The sequence below is a fragment of the Microcaecilia unicolor genome, chromosome 14, assembly GCF_901765095.1.
Source record: "Microcaecilia unicolor chromosome 14, aMicUni1.1, whole genome shotgun sequence".
Taxonomy (NCBI): Eukaryota; Metazoa; Chordata; class Amphibia; order Gymnophiona; family Siphonopidae; genus Microcaecilia; species Microcaecilia unicolor.
This window is the reverse complement of record NC_044044.1, coordinates 53,658,877-53,686,823: the sequence shown is the minus strand read 5'-3', so window position 1 is coordinate 53,686,823 and position 27,947 is coordinate 53,658,877. Positions and strand designations below refer to the sequence as shown.

The 27,947-nt window shown below is 42.7% G+C and overlaps 2 protein-coding genes across 9 annotated transcripts in view; one reads left to right on the top strand and one right to left on the bottom strand.

Annotated features, from left to right (window-relative positions):
• Window positions 1-27,947, top strand: part of DUSP23 (dual specificity phosphatase 23) — a 118,763-nt gene that overhangs the window by 24,602 nt on the left and 66,214 nt on the right. For 3 of the 7 annotated variants that reach the window (XM_030187073.1, XM_030187075.1, XM_030187074.1), the window contains one exon: window positions 24,600-24,758. The exons of 2 other annotated variants lie outside the window; for them this stretch is intronic. The gene's annotated coding sequence lies outside the window, so the exon portion shown is untranslated. Of the gene's footprint in view, window positions 1-1,912; window positions 1,953-21,923; window positions 21,953-24,599; window positions 24,759-27,947 lie in introns of those variants that run through there. 2 more of the 7 variants (XM_030187076.1, XM_030187077.1) reach the window with 2 other exon arrangements.
• Window positions 657-16,793, bottom strand: LOC115457599 (C-reactive protein-like). Of its 2 annotated transcripts, none has more exons than XM_030187070.1 (2): window positions 16,685-16,793; window positions 657-1,463 (listed from the first exon to the last, which is right to left on the bottom strand). In XM_030187070.1, the coding sequence occupies exons 1-2, from the start codon at window positions 16,746-16,748 to the stop codon at window positions 844-846; spliced, it is 684 nt and encodes a 227-aa protein (XP_030042930.1). In that variant the 5' UTR covers window positions 16,749-16,793; the 3' UTR covers window positions 657-843. The 2 variants fall into 2 exon arrangements, with proteins under 2 accessions (XP_030042930.1, XP_030042929.1); XM_030187069.1 differs by having other exon boundaries at window positions 657-1,466; window positions 16,685-16,790.

Below are 27,947 nucleotides of genomic sequence, written 5' to 3'. Positions count from 1 at the left end.
TACAGGCAGCGCCGATGGAACAGGAGGGAGGATTTCCACCGGATTTCCAGCCTCCCCTGAACCTGTGTCGGGGGGGGGGGGGGTCAGGGGGGCTGGAAGTATGCTGGACCTCCAATACCCTGTTGCAGGGGGGAGGGGAGTCAGGTCGGGCTGCCGGGGTTCCTGCCGGGGCTGCTGCATTGAGGAGAATGGGAGCCAGCTAGCATGCAAATACATGCTAGACAGGGCTCACCATTCCTCCCCAATGGTCTGCAAATCCTAACACCAACTCCGAGCTGGTGTAGGGTTTGCCATGGCCAGCGAGTCAATCTTTGGTGCACTGGTTGATGATCATTGGGGAGGAATATGTTTAGCATGCATTTGCATGCTACTTGCGATAAAAGCCCTATTTTGCGTGATTTGCATGCTACTTGCGATAAAAGCCCTATTTTGCATGTATTTGCATTCTAGTTGCGTTCAGAGCCCGCAAGAGTGTTGTTTCACGCGCTCGGGGGCTCTGATCATGGGGTGGTAGAAAACGCAGGTGCTACTACGGCGCTAACAGCCTCTGGCGCCTGCGTTTGCTTCTGATCATTGGCCCAAGAACATTTTTTAATTTATTCTTCATTATGAAACCAAAATATGTAATTCATTCAATCCAAAATTAGTACATTACATATTATTGCCAAACGTTTAAGTTTATTTTATATTGATCAGATCCAATTTCTGTAGAATGGATGCTATCTAGGATGCTACAAGGCACAGGAAGATCATCAACTTTCTTGGTAAATCTTAATTGCTCTTATATCCTGCTGGGAAAAAATATCGCAGCAGGAAACTCATGGGAGCATCAATTTTCCCTCCTCAACTTGTGTAATCCTCTAGCTTGGCCTCGATGATGGCATCACCTTTAAGATTATAGTCCAATGACCTCCAATTAAGGATATTGCCTTGGATCAAGTAACTATTGACCAAGGCCAACTGAATTTCATTGGGTGACAAAACAAAGTTCCACATCTGGACATCAGCTATTTCACCTACACATGATTGCTTTATATCGAATGATCCCCCATAGGAATCCTGATCTTGTCCCAGTATAATGATTGGTTGTGTGCCAACAGAGTACCCTTTCTTCAAGGTTTTTCTAGGTAGAGGCTTGCCATTGATCCACTGAGTCACCACTCCGGTAGAAGACTTCCAGCTGGTACAGATGTGCTTCCAGCCCAGGGGGCTTTCTGGGGCAGTGAAGACTATTTCTTCATCACCCACAGTCACTGAGTAGGCTGTGCTATTGGTTATGTAAATAAGGATGTCATTAAACTTTTCTGGGTTCGCGATAGAGAGCAGACTGTAATCACGAGTCAGAACAGTGTAGTAGTTGAGACAGACAGTGAAGCTAGTAAGTGAAGATGTTGCCTGTGGCTTCAAAATCACATACGAGGTGCTGGATTCTTTAGGGAAAAGGACCACGTTCTTATTCAGGTCTGCTGAAAAAGAATACAACAAGATGAAAGGAAGTTAATTCTCTTGTGTGTAGCATCTTCAAATTCCACAAGAGCTGCTTCTGTCCTCCTCTCCTCTCCTATTTGGGGTGTAAATGTATAAGCTATTTGAACATGTTAAATTTCATTTGCATGCATAAATAGACTCTGATAAAAATTTTGGGACTATATATGCTTAAAAGTTGATGCCAGGAAAGCGTTGCACCTATTTGTATGAGACATATGCATAATTCAAGAGGGCAGGGAACAAAATTACAGAGCATATATAGGCATGGATTAATGAGATAACGCCAATATGAATTTAATCAAAGGAAATCTTGCCTCACCACTCTAACTCATTTCTTTGAAGGGTGAATAATCATTTGGATAAAGATGAGCTGGTCGATATTGTGTATCTGGATTTTCAACAGGCATTTGACAAAGTACCTCATAAAAGACTCCTGATGAAATTAGAATGTCATAGGATAGGAGGTAATGTCCTATTGTGGATTAAAACTGGTTAAAAGATAGAACATAGGGAGTAGGGTTAAATGGTCAGTATTCTCATTAGAGAAGGGTAGATAGTGGGGTTCCTCAGGGGTCTGTGCTGGGTCTGCTGCTTTTTAACTTATTTATAAATGATCTAGAGATGGGAATAACTTGTGAGGTAATTATATTTGCTGAAGATACAAAGTTATTCATAGTTGTAAAATCGTTAGAGGATAGTGAAAAATTACAACAGGACCTTAAGAGACCTGGGCATCCAAATGGCAGATGATGTTTAATGTGAGCAAGTGTAAAGTGATGCATGTGGGAAAAAGGAACCCAAACTATAGCTACATGATACAAGGTTCCACATTAGGAGTCACTGCTCAGGAAAAGGATCTAGGTATCTAAGAAAGTAAGCAGAATGTTAGGAATTATTAGGAAAAGAATGGAAAACAAAAATGAGAATATTATAATGCCTTTGTATCGCTCCATGGTGTGACCAAATCTCAAATACTGTGTGCTGTTCTGGTTACCACATCTCAAAAAATAATATAATGGAATTAGAAAAGGTACAGAGAAGGGCGACAAAAATGATGAAGGAGATGGGACGACTTCCCTATAAGGAAAGGCTAAAGCAGCTAGGGCTCTTCAGCTTGGAGAAGAGATGGCTGAGGGGAGATCTGATAGAGGTCTATAAAATACCTTGTGGAATGGAACAGGTAGATGTGAGTTGCTTGTTTGTTCTTTTCAAAAATATTAGGACCATGGGGTACGCAACGAAGATACTAAGTAGTAAATTGAAAGGAAATTGGAGAAAATATTTCTTCACTCAATACGTAATTAAACTCTGGAATTTATTGCCAGAGAATATAGTAAAAGCAGTTAGCTTAGTGGGGTTTTAAAAAGGTTTGGGAAAAAAAGGTCCATAAGTCATTATTAAGATGGAGTCAGAAAAAATCCATTGCAAGGATAAGCAGCACAAAATCTGTCTTACTGTTCTGGGCAGGGGCGTAGCCAGGCTTCGGCGAGAGGGGAGGCCAGAGCCCTAGGTGAGGGGGCACATTTTAGCCCCTCTGTTATTGCTGACCCCCCCCCCCCCCGCCACCTTTGACGACCCCTGCCGACAACCCTCCCCTGCCGTTGCCGTGGGCTACCTTTGCTGGCGGGGGACCCCAGTCCCCGCCAGCCGAGGAGGTCTTCTTCTTCCTCCAAAGGCTTCGTTCTGTTTCTGATAGAACGAAGCCTTGCAGATTAGCTGATCTGCAAGGCTTCGTTCTGTTTCTGTGAGTCTGACGTCCACAACGTGCAGGACGTCAGAAACAGAACGAAGCCTTCGGAAGAAAAAGAGGACCTTCTCGGCAGGCGGGGATTGGGGTCCCCCGCCAGAAAAAGGTAGCCGACGGCGGGGGAGGGCTGGCGGCAGGAGGGGGGGTCGAGAGGGTCGTTGACAGGGGGCCAGGGCCAAATCTACGGGGCCCAGCCCCCCTGGCCCCACGTAGCTACGCCACTGGTTCTAGGATCTTGCCAGGTACTTGTGACCTTGGAAACAGGATACTGGGCTTGATGGACCTTCGGTCTGTCCCAATATGGCAACGCTTATGTTATTTATCAGATGAAACAGTGACAGAATCATCACATGAATATATTTTATCAAATACAAACGTACATGCTGATTCCCACTGGCACACGGATGCACAAAGGTCTTGGAACAGGTGTAACTTTGTGTGGAATGTTTCAGATAGGTTATGTTATAAATACACATAAGTATATATATTGCCTTTAAAAAATATGTACAGCATATGTGCCTAGATATCTGGTTGCAAAATTCCCCTTTCAATGTACAGCAGTTCTTCCCCAGGGACTGCTTGCTTCCTAATCACAGCAAACACTAAAATTTACAACAAAATTCAAACAAATTAAGAGGGTCCTTTTTACTAAGCGGCAGCAAAAATGTCTTGGAGCACCCTTCCACAAGTTTTTACCACTGGCTGAGGCCATTTTTACCGCAGCAGTATAATGGCTGATTTTCCATTTTTTGAATTAATAGCCATACGCTAATGTTATAAACTATACAATAAATGGGGAAAAGAATCCAAACAATGCGTAACCATAAAAAACCAAAAAGGATTCTTTACATATTAGTTGGAGGAAAAAGCCTCAAGAAGCTCCGAGTTAACAACTAAAGGAGCAGGACTTCTTCATCATTGGCAAAAAGCCTCCTTGGAAACAAGTTATAAATTTCAACCAATAAGTGCTTCTCAAAAAGAGCGCTAAATACTTAGCTTATCTAGTCTCTTTCTTCCAGCTATTCTATTAATCAGACCGTGACCCAATGGTGGCCAGCGTTTCGGTAGCTGAATCAGGGTCAGCCGGTCAAAGAGTTTTAGCTCCGTTCACAAAAGCAGACTCTTTGACTGGCTGACCTTGATGCAGCTTACCATCTATGTTTAAACTGTTTTATTAACGATTATCACAATACAAAGTAATGTAGAATATGCATATAGCATTGCTTGATATACAAAACAGCATTCTTGCAACATATTCAACTTCGCCAATCACTTTTCGTCCCCATTTTTCTCCCCCCTCCCCTCTTAACAATTCCTTGGCCCATGTTAACATTAGGTTTTAAATGACTCATGTTCCTAATATCATACACTTGAATACTTCATTAGGTAAGATAGTGCTTATCACAAATATCAGAAAATGAAACATTAAAGCTCTAGAGCACTGCCAGGCTTTAGCCATATACATCACACTCAACCCCTCCAGCCCCCCACCCAGTCCCTCCTCCCCCTTGCAAGCAGATCCACTCTAGACTAATTTACTACTACATGGTGCCCTTACTCTCCAATATACCGCTATTTATCAGGCATTGACAAGCAGACTACGTCCCCTTGGGCTGAGTATTTGCAGGTATGGTGTCCAAATCTGTATAAAGCGCACTCTACGTTTAGGCGATTGTTTTGAATCCCTAGCCTCCCAAGAGGCCAGAAGATGCACCTGATTGCGCCAATGCCAGTAAGCTGGTCCTTCCGATGAGACCCAGTATTGCATAATGCATTTCCGCGCTACCAAGCTCAGCTTCCTGCATAACATTATAGCAGGGGCGCCTAATGGAGCAAACGCTCTTGGTTGATCCAACAGAAACTGCCGCTCCGTTCCTTGAACTCTGTTCCCCAATCGAATCAAAAACCCTCTTACCCTCTGCCAAAACATGCGCACCTTGGGGCATTGCCATAATGCATGATATAACGAGCTGGGACCCCCTCCGCATTTAGAACACCCCGAGTTGTCCGGCCCCAACATATGAGCCAGTTGTGTTCTAGACATATACCCCCGTAGGACCACTCTATAACCACACTCCCTCAGCCTCTCATCTGTTACCAACGCCCGGATGCCCTTCAAGGTGGCTGACACATCCCATGTTGCCAGGGAGGTCCCCAGATCTTGTTCCCATTTTCGCTTAAGATCAACATATTGCCTCTGGGACCTACGCCTAGCCAGTGCCCCATACAATGCTGATACAGATTGTTTTGCAGCTTACCATCTAATATGTAAAGAATCCTTTGTGGTTTTTTATGCATACGCTAATGTTGCCATTAGCATACGGCCATTAAAAAAAATTACCACATGAGCACTTACCGACACCTATTTTGTAGGCGGTAAGGCCTCACACAGTAACCCTACACTAACCAGATAGCACTAAGGGTCCTTCTACTAAGCAGAGGGTTTCACTAAGGACCCTTTTACTAAGCTGTGGTAAAAGGGGGCCTATGCTAGAGTCAGCATGTGTTCTTGATGCATGCTGATAACCCTTCTTACCGCAGTGGGTAAAAGGCTGCCTTTTTTTTTTTGTCCAAAGGAAATGGCTGTGTGGTAAGTAAACCACTTACTGCATGGCCATTTTTTTTGTGGGGTGGGGGGGGGGAGCCCTTACCACCACCCATTGAGAGGGCGGTAAGAGCTCAACCGTGCTAACCTGGCAGTAACCAGACAGTGCATGGCACTGCCTGATTACCGCTGGGTAAGCCCTGGTGCTAACAAAATAGAAGATTTTTTTGTAGAGCTGCAAATGGCGCACACTTGGGAGTGGGAACAACTGCCTACGCACCAACCCTTTAGTAAAAGATCTCCTAACTGATTAGGACAGGAATGCCCACTTTCTGCCCCCCTCTAGAAAACTTAGAACAATTTTTAACACCCAGATTAACACCCGCTAATTTGGCAGTTACCGCATGAGTGCATCTCATGGTATGCCACTTTAAGCGGCATTAGGGCCATAAAATATTAAAATAGCACATCAATAATAGTTACATAAATTAGAATGTAACAAAATGGATGAATCGCATTAGGGTGGTGGACTTTGGTCCTGGGGAACTGAGGAACTGAGTTCAATTCCCACTTCAGGCACAGGCAGCTCCTTGTGACTCTGGGCAAGTCACTTAACCCTCCATTGCCCCAGGTACAAATAAGTACCTGTAAGCCGCATTGAGCCTACCATGAGTGGGAAAGCGCGGGGTACAAATGTAACAAAAAATAAAATAGCTATAAACTCACTCAGTCCATTTCTTGTCAGTGTTGAGCTATGCGATTAATTTAGATCATCAAGGCAGGATTCATTTACTGTAGCTTATTTCTGTGCCAAAACTCACTAAAGGGGTCTTTTACTAAGCGGCAATAAGCCCAGCACCCCAGTGCACACCATTTCCGGCGCTACAAAAAATATTTTAATTTTTGTAGCGCTGGTGTTTACCGAGCAGTAATCGGGCAGTGCCGCGTGCTGCCTAGTTACTGCCAGGTTAGCACGGAAGCCCTTACTGCTACCTCAGTGGGTGGCGGTAAGTGCTCCCCTGAAATGGTTACGCAGCAAGTGTTTCAGTTGCCGCATGACCATTTCTTTTAAAAAAACAAACAAACAGCCTTTTACCCGCTGCAGTAAAAGGGGGCCTCAGCGAGGATCCAAAACACTTGCTGATGCCAGTGCCCCCTTTTGCCGCAACTTAGTAAAAGGATCCCTGAGTCCATGAGTTCGGGCACAGGATAAGGTACAGTAAACGAATCTTGCCTTGATTAACAAAATTAATCGCACAACTCAAAACTGACCAACAAAATGGTCTGAGTGAGTTTTGGAACGTGTTCTTCAAATACATAAAAAATACACAAAAATATTAAAAATAAGGAAAACAAAAAATAATGTCCATCTGAACATAAAAACATTTAATTCCCTGTTATTGACTTTTCCATCTGTTAAAGGTATCCATTTTAAAACATTATTTTCTAGATCTTTTTTGTTTTCTACTATTCGTCTTTGGAACATTTTACCAGTACAGTTATCTACTATAATAAAACTCACCCTCAACGTTCTAAGGACACTGACGTCAGTGAAGCCAAGCCCTGACTTCCACCAAAATCGCTCTGGGCCCCGCCCTCGAGGGCGGAGCAATAGCAGAACAACGAAGGGGTTGGCAGGCAGGGGGGGGGGGGGAATCGCTCCGGGCCCCGCCCTCGCATCAAACATCATGACGTTGGGGGCAGAGCAATGGCAGAACAACGAAGGGGTTGGCCAGGGAGGGGGGGGGGGGGTGTTGGCAACGAAAACCTTGCTAGCACCCATTTCATTTGCTCTGAAACGGGCCTCATTTACTAGTGTTCTATAACAAATCTTTTTGCCTTTTGGAAAGCTTTAAAAACACATTTATTCTCTAATTGTAAAGAGTTTGCTATAATTTGTTTGTTTTTTGTTATTTTAATAGTTTAAATTTGTTTTTGTTACATCCTGATTTATATATCAGTTGTTTTTCTTGTTACCTTGCCTTGAATTCCTTTTTTTGGCAGATTTGGTGGGTTATGGGTTATAAAACCAGATAACATAACATTGGGGAAGAGCTGAGGTAGAAAGAGAGACAGCAAGTGAGAGAGAGGCTGGGAACATCAAGCATAGTTGTTTGCCACTCTGCTTTAATAGTAAGCGTTTAGCTTAAAAAATAGTTTCTATGTAATAAAAAATATTAAAATAATGTTTTTGCCTTATGTTTATATTTAGGTGAGGGATTGAGAGTGTTAGTGTATGCAGATAACTATGGTGTCCTTTTACAAAGCTGTGATAAGCACTAACACAAACTTACCACAGTTTAAAATGATGTACCGTGGAGTGCTGAGGCACCCTGCGGTAATTTTTGCATGTGTGTGCACAAACTGCGAGCTAAAATATTTTTTTCAATTTTTTCACAATGGAGGCGTGCCTGGGGCAGATAGTAGGTGTGTCTATGCAAATCAGCGTGTCATCATTGCTGCATTCTAACTAATTAGCACAGGTTTAGTACATGAGTCTCTACTGCTTACAAAATAGGTGGCGATAGGGGCTCATGTGTTAATGGTCAAATGCTAATAGCTCATGAGGTGTGAGGAGAGTGTACTCTTCCAATGTCAGCTCCCAGATATGAGGTCTTGTATCAATTTAGATCACATAGAAGGGGAGGTGGCCTAGCGATAATTTTTTGAACTACATTAAATGTCCAGGAGATTCCAAATGCTTTTGCCGTACTCTGAGACACTTATTGTAAAGATTTCATTTTCTTGTCTGATATATCTTTCTCTCTTCTACTGCACTCCTTCACCTACCGCAAACCAGTGGTGCCTTTGTAACCAGGCTTTGGCAGATGCTAAGCTCAAATATCCCAATATCCTGATTTTGGGGGACTTTATCCCCGGGATTTGATACATTGTGCCTCGATTTCCACTTGTAAATTGAAACATATTCCAAAACAATGTGCATAACTTAATTAGTTAACAGCTAATCAGCACTGAAAACTGGATGTTAACAAGCAAAATTTATGTGCGTTACTTGCTAAGCGTATTCTGTAACGTGGTGCATGTAAATTCTAAGTCGCATAGTTGAAAAGTGAGTGTGTAATGGGCAGGTTGTGGGCATTTGTAAAATCTATGCACGTTGTTATAGAATACACCCACTCCACGCATAATTTAGGCATCGGGATTTACACCAGGTTTTAGTTGGCATAATTGACCATGACTAAATTTGGTCACATGGAGCAGCACTCAATGTATTCTACAACATAAGCCTAAATTAAAATGTACTTTACAAAATATGCTTTGATTTCCACGCAGAGATCGAGGTGCAATACATAGAATCTAGCCCTACATGTCCACGTCGATGTCCCCTCCCACCTGAAAGTGTCTCCTTTCCTTTCTTTTCTTTTGGATCTTGATTTTCATCAGTGGGTGTCGCTCCCATCCATCCAGCAGGTCATACCATGGATTTGGTTCTGACCCACTTCAGTTCATCTCCTTGCTTGTCAAACTTTGACCACTCTGGTTTCTTGGTCTAACCACTTTGTTGTTCATTTTGATCTGACCACCACATTCATTGGATACGTTTTGTCCATGAACATATTGTACCAAATGCATTCAAATTGTAGACCCACATATAATGCAGTCACCCCTGCTTGTTTGTATAAAACTTGGTATTAGTGGTCTATTCTCCTACAAAGACTTCCTCCCTTTCTCAGCCAAGCTTTCCTTTGTCTACCTACTGTCATTTCCTGATTATTCTTACTATCTCTGTCCTGATGGGCCAGCTAGGGTATGACCTTTCTCTCCAATCAAGGACTGCTCTTTGTGACCACCTCTGCTGCCTTCCGTAATTTTCAAATAGGAACTGTTTCTTTTCTTTTTGAGAATTCTTCACAAATCTTAGCAGTTGAAGTAGATAGTTTATTGACCTTTTCAAATCATGTTAAACAGATTGTACAGCCAAAGAAAGGAGTGGTGTAGCCAGCAGGGCTCTTCCGTAAAGAAACAGCAGGATGAAGAATATAATGACTAAAAACCTTTGTTCATCAGGACCCTGAAGAATAAAGGTTTTATTCATTATATTCCTCGTCCTGCTGTTTCTTTATGGAAGAGCCCTGCTGGTCACACTACTCCTTTCTTTGGCTTTTGTTGATGCAGTGGAATACGGTCCTCCAGACTGTACAAAAATCTTTCTTTACAATATGTAAAGAGTAATTCGAAATTTTTTTGGATTTGCTGAATTTAAAGATTGCTGGTTCAAGCATTAGTTCTAAACAGATTGGATTATTGTAATATTGTATGTGTTGGTTGTCTATGAAAATTTGGGAGTAGAATACAATTGGTACAGAATACTGCAGCACATCTTATATTTTAAGTTTCTAGATTTGAATTTGCTACTCCACTTCTTAAGAAGCTTTACTGGCTTCCGATTGAAGCCAGGGATCAGTTTAAACTTTACTCTTTTGTTTACAAACTGGGTTAGCCCCTTTCTATCTTACTGATTGGACAAATGTGTTTTGTTCTAATTCCTCTTATTCTATGCGTAAATTGATGTTGCAACAGTTTCCTTCAATCAAACAGCTCAGATATAAATCTGTATTCAATTCTTCTTTATATTATCAGGCTGTGGTACGTTGGCATCTTCTATCTCTGGAAATTCACACTCTCTCGAATTACTTAACCTTTCAGAAATCGATAAAAATGTGGCTATTTGAGAAGTTTTTTTGAGTTTAGTTTTGTTTTATTTTTGAAATTTATTGTAGTTCCTGGAAAGGTTTGATCCAGTCTTCTTTATGTAATCCACAACGAACTGGTCAGGTGTTTTGCAGAATAGAAGTACTGTATAGTATAGTACAGTATCTTTCTCTTTCTCCTGGATGTGTGGGTGTTCTTTTCAACCCCTCTGGCCCATAAGATCACAGCACATGCCCTGCTACAGCCCCCCCCCACCTGGGCAGCAAACTTGTTGGAGTGGAAAAGTAGCCTAGTGGTCAGTGCAGCGGACTTTGATCCTGGAGAACTGTGTTTAATTACCACTGCAGCTCATTGTGACTCTAGGCAAGTTACTTAACCCTCCATTGCCTCGGGTACAAAATAAGTTCCCGTATATACTATTGTCTATAATTTTAGCTATAAGCTATAAAGTTTTACTTCAGGTATACTGCACTATTTCCCATCCCCCATCTCTCTTTTCCTGTCAGCCACATGAAGGAATTTCTGGCTGGTCACATGCTCTGATGGTGAAAATGTTGCTAAGGCAACTGGCAACTAAGACACCTGGTATATCTTGTTACAAATGTAATTTACTGAAAGCAAGAATGGCAAGGACACCAATTGCAAGCTTCCAGCACATATGAAAGCCCCAATTACAAGTCTCCAGTTTATCTGAAATCTCCGACACAATAACTACTGGTATGGCTATCCTAACCTCTTGGGCCAATGCCTTCAAGATGAAATTAAACAAAGAGAAAACTCAGTTCCTAATTCTCTCATCTCATTACTCCCCACCCCTCCCGACTACTCTTAGCATCCCAGACGTTAAGCTCTCCATATCTGACAACCTAAAAATCCTTGGAGTGATGATTGACAACCATTTATCTTTTGAAAATCATGTCAAATCCATCACAAAGAAAATGTTTAACATGATGTGGATGCTAAAACGAGTGAAATCATATCTTCCCCTGGACACCTTCCGGAACCTAGTACAGTCCACGGTATTGACCCATGTAGACTACTGCAACAGTGTCTTCACTGGATGTAAGACCCAAATCCTGAAGAAACTTCAGACTTCCCAGAACACTGCGGCCAGACTTATCTTTGGCAAATCCAAATTCGATAGCGCAACATCTCTTCGAGAGAAGCTTCACTGGCTCCCCATCAGGGAAAGAATAACCTTCAAAGTACATACAATGATTCATAAGATCATACACGGAGAAGCCCTTAATTACATGAGTAACCTTATCGACCTCCCTATCAGAAACAGCTCAGTGTTTTCACGTACTTATCTTAATTTACACCTTCCCACTTGCAAAGGAATCAAATACAGAACCATCTATGCATCCAGCTTTTCCTTTCTGGGCAGCCAGCTTTGGAACGCATTACCAAGATCCATCAGAGCAATTAATCACTATCTTCCTTTTAGGAAAATGTTGAAAACCCATCTCTTCAAGCAAGCTTACCCAAACGACCCAGCCTAACTCATATACATCACTCTTGTTAAGACAAAATCTATATGAGGAGTGGCCTAGTGGTTAGGGTGGTGGACTTTGGTCCTGGGGAACTGAGGAACTGAGTTCAATTCCTACCTCAGGCACAGGCAGCTCCTTGTGACTCTGGGCAAGTCACTTAATCCTCCATTGCCCCATGTAAGCCGCATTGAGCCTGCCATGAGTGGGAAAGCGTGGGGTACAAATGTAAGAAAAAAAAAAAAAATCTTCACCATGTCACCCTAACTACTCCATACTCTCCCAGTCCTCCCTCCCCCATCCTTCCTACACCTTACCTCTTTATCTTATCTTCATTACTTCTTCCCATGTTAACTCACACATTCTCAGAGCCGTCTATTTCTATGTTACATTACAGTTTGTATTATTCTCCTTACTGACTCTAACAATTGTAATTTTGTTTATTATGTAAGTCGCATTGTACCTCCTTTTGTGGGAAAGTGCGGGGTATAAATGTAATAAAGAAATAAATATGCAGCACCTATGATTGGTCCAGGGTAGAGGAGAGGTGGATGCTCACCACAGCCAATAAAACCATGCTGCAGACAAAGGAACTCTGAAAAACTAGGCATGCTTGGAGAGAGAGTTTCAGATCCGTCCAATGGCCTATGGTTTTTCCCGAAGGGGTTTGCTCTCCCCACTTCATAGAAACTAATTCTCTATATCTAAGAATCTTTCTTTCTTTCTTTCTTTCTTTCTTTCTTTCTCTTTGTTCTGTGACCTTTGTATGAGGAACAAACTCTCCTTCCTTCTTTTTCTCTTCTTTATATAATTAGTCTAATTACTTATAATTACCAGAGGTACTGATGTTAGATTTTGTAAGTTTTGTTATAACTTTACAACTGATATCTGATGCTGTGATGGTGAGTGAGTAATTAAAGACTTTTAATTCTCTCTAATTCCTATACATTTTTTTCTATAATCTTTTATAACATTTCATAAGTTCTTTAGAGAATGGCATCCAGACGCAGCCTACTACACTATTGAGCTCATTTTCAAAAGAGAAGGATGCCCATCTTTCAACATAAATCAGAAGATGGGCGTCCTCACAGGCTCGTCCAAATCAGTATAATTGAAAGCCAGTTTTGGACGTCCCCAACTGCCTTCCGTCGCAGGGACGGCCAAAGTTCAAGGGGGCGTATTGGAGGAGTAGCGAAGGCGGGACTTGGGTGTGCCTAACACTAGGATGTCTTCGACCCATAATCGAAAGAAACAAGGACGTCCCTGATGAATACTTGGACAACTTTACCTGGTCATGATTTTCTTACGGCCAAGGCACAAAAAGGTGCCCGAAATGACCAGATGACCACCAGAGAGAATCGGGGATGACCTCCCCTTACTCCCCCAGTGGTCACTAACCCCCTCCCACCCTCAAAAAACATCTTTAAAAATATGTTGTGCCAGCCTCTATGCTAGCCTCAGATGTCATACTCAGGTCCATCACAGCAGTATGCAGGTCCCTGGAGCAGTTTTAGTGGGTGCAGTGCACTTCAGGCAGGTGGACCCAGACCAATTCCCCCCCCCCCCCCCCACCTGTTACGTTTGTGGAGGAAACAGCGAGCCCTCCAAAACCCACCACAAACCCACTGTACCCACATCTAGGTGCCCCCCTTCACCTGTAAGGGCTATGGTAGTGGTTACATTTGTACCCCACATTTTCCCATCTATTTGCAGGCTCAATGTGGCTTTCATAGAGCCGTGGGGCGAAAGCCTCGTCCAGTTATGAACAAATATAGAGTGCTGTTATTAAATGAAATAGATATGTACAGACAAATTAGGAAACAGAGTAAGGTTATGTAAAGTTCATTAAGTTCGTATCACATTTGGGTCTATTTGAGTTGTTGGATTCAGGTATTTAAGTTGGATCATTAGGATATGCTTTTTCGAACAGGAAAGTCTTTAGTGATTTCCGGAAGTTGAGGTAGTCGTACAAAATTTTCACAGCCTTTGGGAGTGCACTTCAGAGTTGTGTACTTATATATGAAAAGCTGGATCCATGAACTGATTTGTATTTGAGTCCTTTACAACTAGGGTGGCGGAGATTTAAAAAGGAACGTGATGATCTGATTGAGTTTCTCGTCGGTAGGTCTATGAGGTCAGACATATATCCTGGGGCATCACCATAAATAATTTTATGAACTAGGGTACAAATTTTAAAAGTAATACGCTCTCTGATTGGTAGCCAATGTAATTTTTCACGAAGTGGTGTGGCCCTGTCGAATTGTGGTCTTCCAAATACAAGTCTGGCTGCCGTATTTTGAGCTTCTTTATAAGATTTTCTTTGCATCCGGCATAAATTCCGTTAGAGTAGTCGGCATGGCTGAGGACCATTGATTTTATCAGATTGCAAAATATAGCTCTTGGGAAGAACGGTTTCACTCTTTTAAGTTTCCACATGGAGAGGAACATTTTCTTGATTGTAGAATTAACTTGGCTCTTGAATGTGAGGTTCCTGTCAATAATAACACCGAGGATTTTCAAATTATCTGAGATAGGGAGAGTGTAGTCTGAGGTACTTAGGTTCAAGGGAATATTTGAGTTGTAGCGGGATGAAAGGATGAGGCAATGAGTTTTATCTGCATTTAATTTGAGCTTGAATGCTTTTGCCCATGAGTTCATGGTATGCAAACCAAGGTTAATTTCGTTGGTGATTTCTCATAAATCATGTTTGAAGGGGATGAATATTATAACATCGTCAGCATAGATGAAGGGGTTGAGGCCCTGAGTGGATAAGGCCTTGGCTAGTGGAGTCATCATTAGGTTGAAAAGGGTTGGTGATAATGACGATCCTTGAGGTACTCCGCAATCTGCTTTCCATGGGGGTGATAAATTTAAATTTGATTTCACTTGATAAGATCTGGTGGTAAGGAAACCCTTAATCCAATTGATTACATTACCACCAATCCCGAAGTAATCCAGGAGTCTTGGAGGCATATTTTCTATGGAACTTTGGAAGGCTACGGGCTTTGAAAATGAGCCCCTCTTAGTAATATATTATGATCAACCATATCAAATGCACTAGACATATCGAATTGGAGAAGTACATTTTTGCCAATTGCTATTTCCTGCCTAAATCTGGCTAGAAGGGTGATTAACACTGTTTCAGTGCTATGACGGGGGCACAATCCTGATTGTGATTCATGTAATATAGAGAATTTATCTATGTAATTGGCAAGCTGTTTGGTTACCATACTTTCCATCAACTTAACTACTAATGGAATAGAAGCTACAGGGCGGTAGTTGGTGATATCACTTGTTTTTTTTTTCTTCGTATCTTTTGGAATTGGGGTACGTAGAATGTTGCCATTTCCTTCAGAGAAAAGACCTAGTTAAAGCATGAAATTCACGTAGGAAGTGAGATCTGCAATAAACAATCAGGTGCGAATTTTAATAAATAACTGGGACAGGTGTCTAGGGTGCAATCAGTATTGTATTGACTGCACTGGTAATTGAATCAGTATTGAGGAGAGCAAAATTTAACTAGACTCGATCCGCTGGGTGTTCTCCTGAGGATGGATCTAGACCAGTAATGAAGTTTTCAAAATTGATAGTGCTCTGAGGAAGGTTATTTCGTAGTTTAACAATTTTTTCATTAAAGTATTTGGCGAGTTCATCTGCAGATGGGATGTCAGACTTAGTTGTGGTGACCGAGGTAGTATCCAGAAGTTTATGTACAATTTGGAATATTTTCTTTGTGGCTTTAAGATCTGGACCTAGTTTGGTTTTATAATAGGTCCTTTTGGCTTGTCTTATTGCATATTTATACTTCCTTTGAACTTGTTTCCATGCATTAAGTGTTTTATCATCTTTCTTTTTTGTCCATGCTCGTTCAAACTTACTGATTTGTTTTTTTAATTTTTTCAGATCGTCATTAAACCATGGAACAGGTTTAAGTCTATATGAAGTTCTTGTGCGTAAGAGTGCTATTATGTCTAGTATGTTTCTGCATCTTATATCCCATTCAGAAAGGAAGTTTAAGGAGTTTGTCTGAGTTGACCATCCGTTATGGTATATCTGTTGCCAAAATGAGATGGGATCAATATGGCCCCTGGTAGTATAGGTTGTTTGTTCTTGGGTATGAAATAAACCCTTATTGCGCCATAAAAGAGATAAGTATAATTTATAGTGGTCGGACCAAGGAATTTCTGTCCATTTGGAATCTGATATAATCACGTTTTGGTCAACAGACAGTTTATACGATAGTAAGTCAAGTGTGTGTCCTTTAATATGAGTTGGATTCATGCTCGGCCATTTAAGATCACATGAGTTAAGGAATTCCATGCATTCCTGTGCATCTGTAGAATTCAGGTCTTCAAGGTGGAGGTTGATGTCACCTAAAATCAGTATATTAGAGTTTGGTAGTACAAGTATTTGAAATGAAGTCCATGAAGTTTGATTGACTTTCATTCCAATTCCCTGGAGGTCTATAGAACAAGACGCAGGTCAGATGGTCAGACAGGGATTTGCTATGGATCCTAATTGATGCAATCTCTAAATGAGTTGTCATGGACTCAGCAATGGTGACAGTAGTAAGTGGGATTGGTGAATTAAAGCTATCCCACCACCTCGTTTTCCTTCCTAGTCCAATGAGTGATTTTATATCCTGGGGGCATAGATCAAGGACGATGGGATCCTCTTGATCATGGATCCAAGTTTCACTTATGATGTGTTTGGGGCTCTCAGTGACACATACCCACCCACCTGTAGAGGTCATGGTTCCTGAGATCATCATAAAGAAGAGACAACACAACGAGATTCTCTCCATCTTCTCTGAGTCCTATTGGAAGAAGACAAATAATTAGATGTTAAGATGGGGAAGGATATCAGTCTTCACAAGCAGGAATATGGAAGTTCCAGCAGAAGATCTTTTTTTGTTTGTTTTTATTTGAACATTTTATTCAAATTTTAAACAAAGCATTCAAGTTTAAACATAAAGGGGGAATTCAGTAAATGGCGGCCAATGTTAGGCACCGGGAAGATCTGCATCCTTTGCAGAATAGTAGATTAGCACAGATCTCATGCCTATCTTTGGGTGCGAGCACTTTCACCTACACCTGGTGTAAATGCTGGCACGCAACTAGAGGCAGCTGGACAAGTAAATTACCCTATTCTATAATACTGCATCTATATTCAGTCCGATCCTGCTCTAGATAGTTATGCAGGCCCCAGCTGAATATCGGCCAGGACCAGCATAACTTTATTTTTTAGCCCCCGCAATCCCCCTTCCAACCCCCAAAAAAGGTCCCCTCCCCCCAGAACACCACCCCAACTCCCAAGGTCTGGATAGCCCCCCCCCCCCCCCGAAACTCCCTTTGCTCCCTAGAGGTTCAGTGGGGGTGATGGGGACAGGAGCGAAGTATTTGAGTGAGCTTTGCTTCTGCTCCCACTGGACCACCAGGGAACTACGGCTACCCAGACCAGGGGAGGTTGGGGATGTTACAAAGGGAGGGAGCTTCTGCATGGTGCAGTCTGGGGGGGGGGGGGAGGGAGGGAGGGAAGCTTGTTTAGGGGCTGGGAGAAAGATCATGAGGGCTAAAAAGTTACACAGGTGCTGACGCTGGCATAGCTAAGCGGGCTGAATTAGGACAGCTTTTGAGCTGTCCTAAATTCGCCCACATAGCTATGCAGGTGCCAGCACTTAATATTGTCAGTACCCACATAACTGCCAGCTCCTCTCAAAGCCGCCCCCTGTACCACCCTTAACCTGCCCATTTTTTTTTTAATGGGCAGTAAGAGCTGATAGTTAGCGGCACTGCCTGGTTATGTGCTGCTAAATATTGGTGGTTGGTCAGCCAGGAATTGATTATAGAGGGCCGGAGGCTCTCCTACCCATTCAAATCACTTTGAATATTGGGCCCTAGGATTTGTTGACAGGCATTAATCATACTGAGCAATTAAAGACTTTTTAATTGTAATTTATATACATATGGTTTACTTTACATACTCAATTGCTTACCCCCCTGTTTACTAAGCTGCGATAGTGGCTGGTTGTGTGCTAATCAGTGGCGTAGCAGGGGGGGCGGCCACCCGGGGCAGGGCGGTTCACCGTTGCACCCTCCCCAGGTGCAGCACGATGACCCCCCCTGACCAGCTCCCGCACCCTACCTTTAAAAAGAATATTGGAATCCGAGGCGAGGCGCAACGCCTTGCGCCTGCCCTGCATATAAAAGAAATGTGGACCGTCGGGCCTTCCCTCGCTCTATCTGTCCCGCCCGCCGCTGATGCAACTTCCTATTTCCGCAAGGGCGGGACACAGAGCGAGAGAAGGCCCGACTGTCCACATTTCTTTTAATTGCAGGCGCGAGGCGCTGTGCCTTGCCTCGGATTCCGATATTCTTTTTAAAGGTAGGGTGCGGGAGCTGTTCGGAGGGGGTGTCGATGCGCCGAGGGGGGGAGCTGGCAGGGAGCACCCCCCCCCCCTGAGCTGACACCCGGGGCGGACCGCCTCTCCCGCCCCCCCCTTGCTACGCCACTGGTGCTAATGCTGACAACAGCCCATTCACTTTGAAAAATCTAGAGTGATTTTTCTTTGATAGAACAGCAATGATAGCATTATTCTTTATGCAGAGAAATCTTTGTTCAATTTGTTCTGGTTTCTCCCAGTGAAGACGGCCCAATATTCAACCAGTAGCGATCAGCGCTTTCCTGACTGTCGCCATCATTATCCCTGGAAATTCAATGCTCTGGCACTGAATTTCCAGGTATATGGAGTCAGTGAAAACATAGCCGTTAAGGATAAAGAACATAAAGATGTTATTTAATGCAGGCGTTCACCAAAACACAGCTGTGTTGGGTCATCAATAAATTATTAACGTGAGTGTGGATCCAGTGACATCATTATCCCCACTTTTGCTCAGTGTAGAGTATCGGCACTTTTTTCTAATTTCCAAGAATCATTTCTAGGGCAATCAAAACTAATATATTGAAAAGATAGTGCTTGTCTTTTGTTAAATTAAGCTCTTGGTGAATAGATCTAAAGAATAAAGATTACAGCACTAATTAAAAACTGGGCTAGAAATCCTAATATATCTTGAATGGATTTCCATATTTGTATCCAAATGAGTTTATAGCGCCCTCAAATTTATCACAATACTAACATTTGTTCCTTTTCTTCATTGGCGTCCATATTGCTCTGTGTATTAAGAAATACAGGGATTGCATTATACTGGATTGAGCTGGTCCGATTATTTTATTTCTGAATTGTGTCCAATTAATTTCAGCTGTTTCCATTTCTAAATTTTTAAACCAAACATCCTGAATGCCTTTTTTCCAAGGAGGAGGAGGAGGAAATATTTTTTCACTTAATGAACTTTTTGCCAAGTATATGATATCAGCAGTTAGTGTATCTGGGTTTCAAAAAGGTTTGGCCAAGTTCTTGGAGGAAAAGTCCATAGTCTGTTATTGAGACAGACATGAGGAAGCCACTGCTTGTCTCTGGGATCAGGAGCATGAATCTTGCTACTATTTGGGATTCTGTCGACTATTTGTGACCTGAATTGGCCACTGTTGGAAGCAGGATACTGGGCTAGATGGACCATTGGTCTGACCCGTTATGGCTATTCTTATGTTCTTATGTACTTCTTCATGGAAAGGATAGAGAATTAATGGAATGGCCTCCCGGTGGAAATGGTGAAGGTGAAAACAGTATCTGAATTCAAGGGAGCTTTGGACAAGCATATAGGATCTCTAAGGGAGTGATAAGGAGAGAAGATGGGATGGATGGGCAGACTGGATAGGACATGTGTTTTTTTATCTGCCTATATTTGTCAATATTTCTATGTTTCATGTGTACACCTCCCCACCCCCACCCCCCCTTGCAGTTGTGTGCTTAGCGACTTATTCATGCCGGTTACAGAACATTGCCTAGCACTTTTGCGCATAACTTTGAATTATTCATGCCATACACCTGCTGGAATTCTGTGATGTATGCACGCTTTTGGCACCTAAATTTAGGCATATATATGAAGACTAGTCATTTGTCATGCAAAACAATTATTAGCTTAGCCGGTGGTGGGAGGCAGGGCTGGTGGTTGGGAGGTGGGGATAGTGCTGGGCAGACTTATACGGTCTGTGCCCTGAAAAGGACAGGTACAAATCAAGGTAAGGTACACACAAAAGATGGCACATGTGAGTTTATCTTGTTGGGCAGACTGGGTGGACCGTGCAGGTCTTTTTCTGCCGTCATCTACTATGTTACTATTCAGCTTATAATCGAAAGTGATCGCCAGCCATCTTCCAACACAAATCGGGAGATGGCTGGCGATTTCTTAAAAGCGGCGAAATTGGTATAATCGAAAGCAGCATTTTTGACAGCATCGCCGCTTTCCCATTGCTTCGCCGGCGAAAGTTCAAGGGGGCGACATGGGCGGGCATGGGTGTGGCTACCAGATGGCCGGCTTTCACTGATAATGGAAAAAAAAGCGGCGTTAAGCCGTATTTCGCCGGGTTTACTTGGTCCTTTTATTTTCATGACCAAGCCTCAAAAAGGTGCCCCAACTGACCAGATGACCACTGGAGGGAATGGGGGATGACCTCCCCATACTCCCCCAGTGGTCACCAACCCCCTTCCATACTAAAAAAAATAAAACTAAAAACCTTTTTTGCCAGCCTCAAATGCCGTACCCACCTCCATGACAGCAGAATGTGTTGTATCCTCCGACAGCCTTTCCCTGGTTGCGATGTGGCTCTCGGGTGACTGTGACACTTTTCTGTTAGGTGCCCTGCAGAATCACATTAGCAATGCATTGTGGTGGATGTAGGGTACTGGGCTCTACTCCCATGGTGCTTTCCCCCCCTGCTAACTGGGTCAGAGCGTGCCCTGTTTTGTTTCCTGTTGTAGTCCATGCGGTAGTGGCCATTTTTGTAAGCCAGTTTTAGTTCCCTTTCCTGTGTTACCCACATTAGAGAATGTAGTTCTTACCTTGAATGGTGCTGAAAGAGGGCATTGTACACCATTGTGCCAGCTATGACCTACTGCTAATCTTAGTACCAGGGGACTCTTTGCCAGTGGGGCACAACCTCTGATCTGCAGTTACCTGTGAGTAAACGTGGTTATTTCAAGAAAGGACTTTTTCAGAGAGATTAGTCTTCAGGTGTGAACTGGTGTGCCAAAGTTATACAGCAGCAATAAGTCCTAGAGGCTGTATGCAGGTCCCTGGAGCAATTTTAGTGGGTGCAGTACATTTGTGGGTAGTGGGTTTGGGGGGCTCAGCTCCCAAAGTAAGGGAGCTATGCATGTGGAAGCTTTTCTGAAGTCCACCGCAGTGACCCCTAGGGTGGCTGGTTGGTGTCCTGGCATGTCAGGGGGGCCAGTGCACTAAAAATGCTGGCTCCTCCAACGGCCAAATGCCTTGAATTTGGCCGGGGTTTGAGATGGCAGACATAACTTTCCATTATCGCTAAAAAACGAAGCCGGCCATCTCAAACTCCGGCCAGATCCAAGGCATTTGGCTGGCCGGAACCGTATTGTCGAAACAAAAGATGGCCAGCCATCTTTTTCGAAAATACGGGTCTGACCAGCTGTTTGCGGCGCCGCCAAAATACATTGCCGGCCATGTATTTCGCCGGCGACGTTCAATTATGCCCCTCTATGTTACTATGTTAATAACATCAAATCATTAGAAAAAACACAGAAAATAAGAGAGAATGTGCTCAAAATTGTCCCCCTCTCTCTGCAAATAACATGGAGGAACTATTTATCATCACTGCACATGAAAAAAACCTTTTACTTCCAATAAAAAAAGTGCAAAGTTTCCAAAACTATGGGGGTCTTTTACTAAAAATTAGCTCAAGTTATCTGCAGCAAGGCCCATAGAAATAAAATGGGCCCTGCTGCAGATAACAAATAAATCATTTACTTATGTTTTGCAAAACGTCTGCAGAATTAGGAGAGACAGCTATAACATATGATATGAGCACTGGAATGTCATAATTGTGCCTCCTGATTGTGCAGAAGTTTTGCACAGATAAGTATGTTATTTATCTTGTTTGCATAGTTTTGGAGACTTTGCACTTGTTTGGAAGTAAAAGGTTTTTTCATGTGCAGTGATGGTAAACAGTTCCATCACACTATTTGCATAGAGAGGGGGATTTTTTGTTACTTTGCTTTTTCCTATTATTTGTTGCATTTGTATCTCACATTTTCCCACCTATTTGCAGGCTCAATGTGGCTTACATAATACCGTAAAGGCGTTCGCCAATTCCGGTATAAACAGTTACACAGTGATGTTATGGTAGAATAAGGTTCATGTGGAACAAACATAATTAGGGAATCGCAGGGGCGTAGCTAGACAACAGATTTTAGGTGGGCCTAGGCAAGAAGTGGGTGGGCACCAAGTATTCTCCCCCTCCTTCACCACCAAAAAAAAAAATCTCAGCTGGTGGGAAAACTCTTCTTTCCCCCTTGGCAGTCTGCAACAGGCATGCACTGAAAACTGAGCATGTGCAGGTTCCGGTATCGTAGAGAGTAGCATTTGCATTACCATCAGGGGGAAGTCTTCAGTTGGCGGAACTTGGGATCCCCAGCAGTTACCTCTAATCATGTGCTACTGTTGGATGGGCCCCGGCCCACCTGTGGCTATGCCACTGGGGAATCGTATAGAGGAAGAGTTAAGTTATATCCATTACGTTCTTTGGTTTCGTAGTGTTGCAGGGTTCAGGTATTTAAGTAGGGTCAGTAGGGTGTGCCTTTTTGAACAAGTAGGCTTTTAGTGATTTCCGGAAGTTTAGGTGGTTAGAGGTTGTTTTCACGGCTTTTGGTAGTGCGTTCCATAGTTGTGTGCTTATATAGGAAAAGCTGGATGCATAAGTTGATTTGTATTTGAGTCCTTTGCAGCTTGGGTAGTGGAGGTTTAGATATGTTCGTGTTGATCCGGTTGTATTTCTGATTGGTAGGTCGATGAGGTCTGTCATGTATCCCGGGGCCTCGCCGCAGATAATCTTATGAACCAGGGTGCAGATTTTGAAAGCAGTACGTTCTTTGATTGCGAGCCAGTGCAATTTTTCATGGAGGGGTTTGGCGCTTTCAAATCGCGTTTTTCCAAATATAAGCCTGGCTGCCACGTTTTGAGTGGTCTGAAGTTTCTTTATGAGTTGTTCTTTGCATCCCGCATAAATTCCATTGCAGTAATCTAGGTGGCTTAGTACCATTGATTGTATCAGGTTCCAAAATGTTTCCCTCGGGAAGAATGGTTTCACACGTTTGAGTTTCCACATTGAGTGGAACATTTTCTTAGTTGTGGATTTCACGTACATTTGTATCCCACCTTTTCCCACTTATTAGTAGGCTCAAAGTGGCTTACATAGTTCCGGAGAGGTGATTACAGTTACAGAGGCGAAAAACAAATACAGTGTAGGGGTACAATTACAACGACAAATACAGTAAAGAAGTATCATTAAATAGGTTGGGGTGTATATTCAGTAATTATGTCAGTTCTGTGGGGGTATGCCTTCTTGAACAGGGGAGTTTTTAGGTTTTTTTCAGAATTCTAGATGATTATTCATAGATTTCAGGCGTTTTGGTAGTGGATTCCAGAGCTGTGTGCATATGTAAGAGAAACTTGACGAATGTTGATTTATAGTTCAGGCTTTTACAACTTGGGAAGTGAAGAGTCAAGTATATTCTGACTGATTCAATTGTGTTTCTAATTGGTAAGTCATATAGCTCGGAGCTAGACCATGTATTATTCTGTGAACAAAGGTACAAATCTTGAAAGCGATATCTTGAAAGCAATAAGTTCCTTGATAGAAAGCCAGTGTAGATTTTCCTGGAGGGGTTTTGTGCTTTCAAATTTAGATTTTCCATATATATAAGCCTGGCTGCCGTATTCTGAGCTGTCTGTAGTTTCCTAAGGATTTGATCTTTGCAACCCACATATATTCCATTGCAATAATCGACATGTGTTAGTACCATTGTTTGAATCATGTTGTGAAAAGTTTCCCTCGGGAAGAATTGTTTTACCCGTTTGAGTTTCCACATTTTGTGGAACATTTTCTTTGTAATGGCAGAGGCTTGGTTCTCTAGTGTTAGGTTGCTGTCAGTATTAATGCCGAGGATTTTAAGGTTGTTTGAGATTGGAAGAGTATGTTCCGAGGTATGTATGGCTGTGGGATGGTTAATGAAATGATGAGATGAAATAATGAGGCAGTGTTTTTTCTTTGTTGAGTTTTAATTTGAATGTCGTAGCCCAGATATCCATTAGGCTAAGGCTGTTTTTTATTATATTGGTGATTTCTGAAGGGTTTGATTTGAAAGGTATATATATTGTGACATCATCCGCATACAGAAAAGGGTTAAGGCCTTGATTGAAAAGAGACATGGCTAAGGGGAGGTCATCATTAGATTGAAAAGGATGGGTGAGAGAGGTGATCCCTGTGGTACTCCACAATCAGTTTCCCAGGGTGGAGAAATAATCGAGTTTGACTTTACTTGATATGACCTTATGGTTAGGAATCCTTTGATCCATTTGAGTATATTTCCACCGATTCCTATCTTGTCGAGTATTGTGGTCTGCCATAATTTGGAATGGCAAATGACTAGCCTTTATTTATACATTTAAGTATTTTGCCTAGTTTGATGTGTTATATAATAATCCCTTGTGTTGTTCCTAAATTTAAGCATCTTCTTATGGAACTGCCTCTGTTGCTGCTGTTAAAGATGGCATAGAATAACTGACACAAAACTTAGAACGTACCCTGGCTGGGATGAAAAGCAGAATGCAGACTGTGGAACAGAATGTGGAGGATATTAAGTAAATCCACGCAGAATTAATTAAAGGTAAGATAATGGTACATCAACAATTGTACATTAGCAAAATTCGCCCCTTCCTTTCTGAATACGCTGCCAAAACCCTTATCCACACCCTTGTCACCTCTCGCTTGGATTATTGCAATTTACTTCTCACTGGTCTTCCGCTCAGTCATCTCTCTCCTCTCCAGTCTGTGCAAAATTCTGCAGCACGGCTTATTTTCTGCCAAAATCGTTATACCCACACTAGCCCACTCTTCAAGTCACTTCACTGGCTCCCTGTCCGCTTCCGTATACAGTTCAAACTTCTCTTACTGGCCTTTAAATGCATCCATTCTGCAGCTCCCCATTACCTCTCCACTCTCATCTCTCCCTACATTCCTCCCCGTGACCTCCGCTTACTGGACAAATCTCTCTTGTCGTCCCCCTTTCCTCCACCTGCTAACTCCAGGCTTCATTCCTTTTCTCTCGCGGCACCTTATGCCTGGAATAAACTTCCTGAGCCTGTACGTTTAGCTCCATCTCTACCTGTTTTCAAATCTATGCTGAAAACCCACCTTTTCACTGCTGCTTTTGGTTACTAGCCACTACTCATTTGCCTACCCCCTTGTTCCTTCTCACCCAGTACTTCCCTCGCCCTTAATTGTCTTGTCTGTCTGTATTATTTTAGATTGTAAGCTCTATTGAGCATGGACTGTCTCTCTGTGTCAGGTGTTCAGCGCTGCTTGCGTCTGGTAGTGCTATACAAATGCTAATAATTATAACAATTGGAGCAGCTAGAGAACTGTAGAGGTCTCAATCAGAGATTTTTACATTTTCCTGAGAATTTTGCTAGCAGGCCCCTTGCAAAAGAAGATCCTCCAGGGGATTAAGATCCCTAAGAAAATCCATCTTTCTCGTTTGCAAATAATGATGGATTTGGAGGACTGAGATAATTCAAGGTGCCCTTTCACATTTCTGAATTAGCTCCTCTTGGGACATGAACTCCTCCTGTGTCACAAAATTTCAAATTCTTTGGCCACTCCTCGCGTAAACTATTCAAGAAATATTTAATACTGAGAATGGAAACCCTCTGGAAGGAGTGGGGTTGTTTGTTTATTTTTTTTAATTATTTTTAACTTTTATACACTGCCTTCAAGCTATTGTAGCAGTATAAATTCAGGTACAGTAGATATTTTTCTGTCCCTGTTTAGCTTACTAAGGTGTATTAGCATTTTTAGCACACGCTAAAAACACTAGCACGCCTACAGTGTGGCTTAGTAAACAGGGCCCTGAGTTTGTACCTGAATCAATAGAGGGTTAAGTGACTTGCTCAAGATCATAGGAAGCTGCAGTGAGATTTGAACTAGGCTCCCCTGGCTCGTAGCTCACTGCTCTACCACTGGGCTACTTCTCCACTCCTGTGGAAGATTATGAGGCTGGGTCACTGCCAGCTTTATTGGAACAATTTTCCTAGTGACATTTGTTCTTTCCCAAGATGTGCATACAATCATGAAACTGTACTTCTGTTGATCTCAAACTTTACTTCTGGGTCAGAGAAGCAGGGTGTTTCCTGTTAGAAAGCAAAGGCAGCTGAGGAAACAATTATTCCTTTCTACTCACCATTTTCAATATAGTCCAGTCTGCCAACAAGATAAACTCATTTTACATGATATGCGATACTTTATATGTATACCCGAGTTTGATTTGTCCTTGTCTTTCTCAGGGCACAGACCGCATAAGTCTGCCCAGCACTCTTCTTGTATTAAAAGTTATGAAGCTAATGTCGAAGCCCCTTCAAATTTACACTCAAGCCCATCCCTATCTATTCAGTCACGATCAGGGCTTAGACCATAGAAGTCTGCCCAGCATCAGTTTTGCTTCCCAATTACCAGCGTCTCCACCCAATCCATTCCTTCTAAACAGGATTCCTTTGTGTTTATCCCACGCACGTTTGAATTCCATTACCATGTTCATCTCCATCACCTCCTGCAGGAGGGCATTCCATGTATCCACCACCCTCTCCGTGAAAAAATACTTCCTGACATTACTCCCGAGTCTGCCCCCCTTCAACCTCAATTCATGTCCTCTAGTTCTGCCACCTTCTCGTCTCCAGAAAAGGTTTGCATGCAGATTATTACCTTTCAAATATTTGAATGTCTGTATCATGTCATCCCTGTTTTTCCTTTCCTCCAAAGTATATATGGAAAATGCCCCCCCCCCCCCAATGTGCTCTGTGTATTTAAAAAACATCCAAGTGAAAAATGCACAAAATCAAGTCATTAGGATGTAGGAGGGCACTGCAGTGGACTTCACATAAAAGCTCCAAGGTACAAATCTCACCATTGCTCCCTTATATTGTATAGTGAGCCCTCTAAAACCCACCAAACACCTTCTGTACCTAATTGTACACCACTAGAATAGCCCTTATGGCTGCAGGTGTCACCTATTTGTGGGTACAGAAGGTTTTGGTGGGCTTTGGAGGGCTCACACTTTCCACCACAAGTGTAACAGTTAGATACATTTATAGAGGGTATGTGGCTCCTTCTCAATTGACGCACATGGGAGGTATCATGGTCTAGAGTGTCTCAAGTGTGGGAGGAGCCCGGGCACCTTAGTACATATGTTTTGGAGCTGCCCAGCTCTGGAGAGGTTTTGGAGTAAAATCCGACTGTTCTGGACACATCAGCTGGGCATTCCTGTGTTGAGGATGATAGAGCAATTACTGTTGGATGTACCAGGGACTTTTGGAGGTAGGAATCGATTTGAGATATTAATGCTTCGCAAGATGTGCTTAGTAGCTAGGAAATGTATTCTTCAATATTGGACTGTTGCAGACTCCCTGGCTTACTGGCATTGGAGGAATCAGCTCCACCTGTTGATAGCCTGGGAGGCTAGAGACTCTAGGCTTTCCCAGAGGAGACGAACTACCTTTTTGGCAATTTGGGGTCCTTATCTACAACATCTAAGTCCCAGAGGACGTAGCTTCCTCCTCAATAACGGGTGACTGTCCACTAGGATTATTATGGCTCCCTTTGGTTCCTGGGAGGGGGGAGGGGGGAAGGAGGGGAGAGGACGGGGGGGATGTTAGGGAGGGGGGGTTGGCCTGTTTGGTAAGATCTTGATGTTGAGTTAGATAGCCTATTGAACTGTGACTGAAGATAGTTAGTATTTGATAGTCTGGTGTTCTGTGGCAAATGCATATTTTGTATGATTTGTTATTTTTAGAGATTATGTGAA

Coding starts and splice junctions, on each gene's coding strand:
- LOC115457599 (XM_030187069.1), bottom strand. CDS start 16,748: ATGGAGAGAATCTCGTTGTGTTGTCTCTTCTTTATGATGATCTCAGGA. Junction 1,467..16,684: donor AGGAACCATGACCTCTACAG/GTGGGTGGGTAT, acceptor ATTCTTTTTCAG/CAGACCTGAATAAGAACGTG.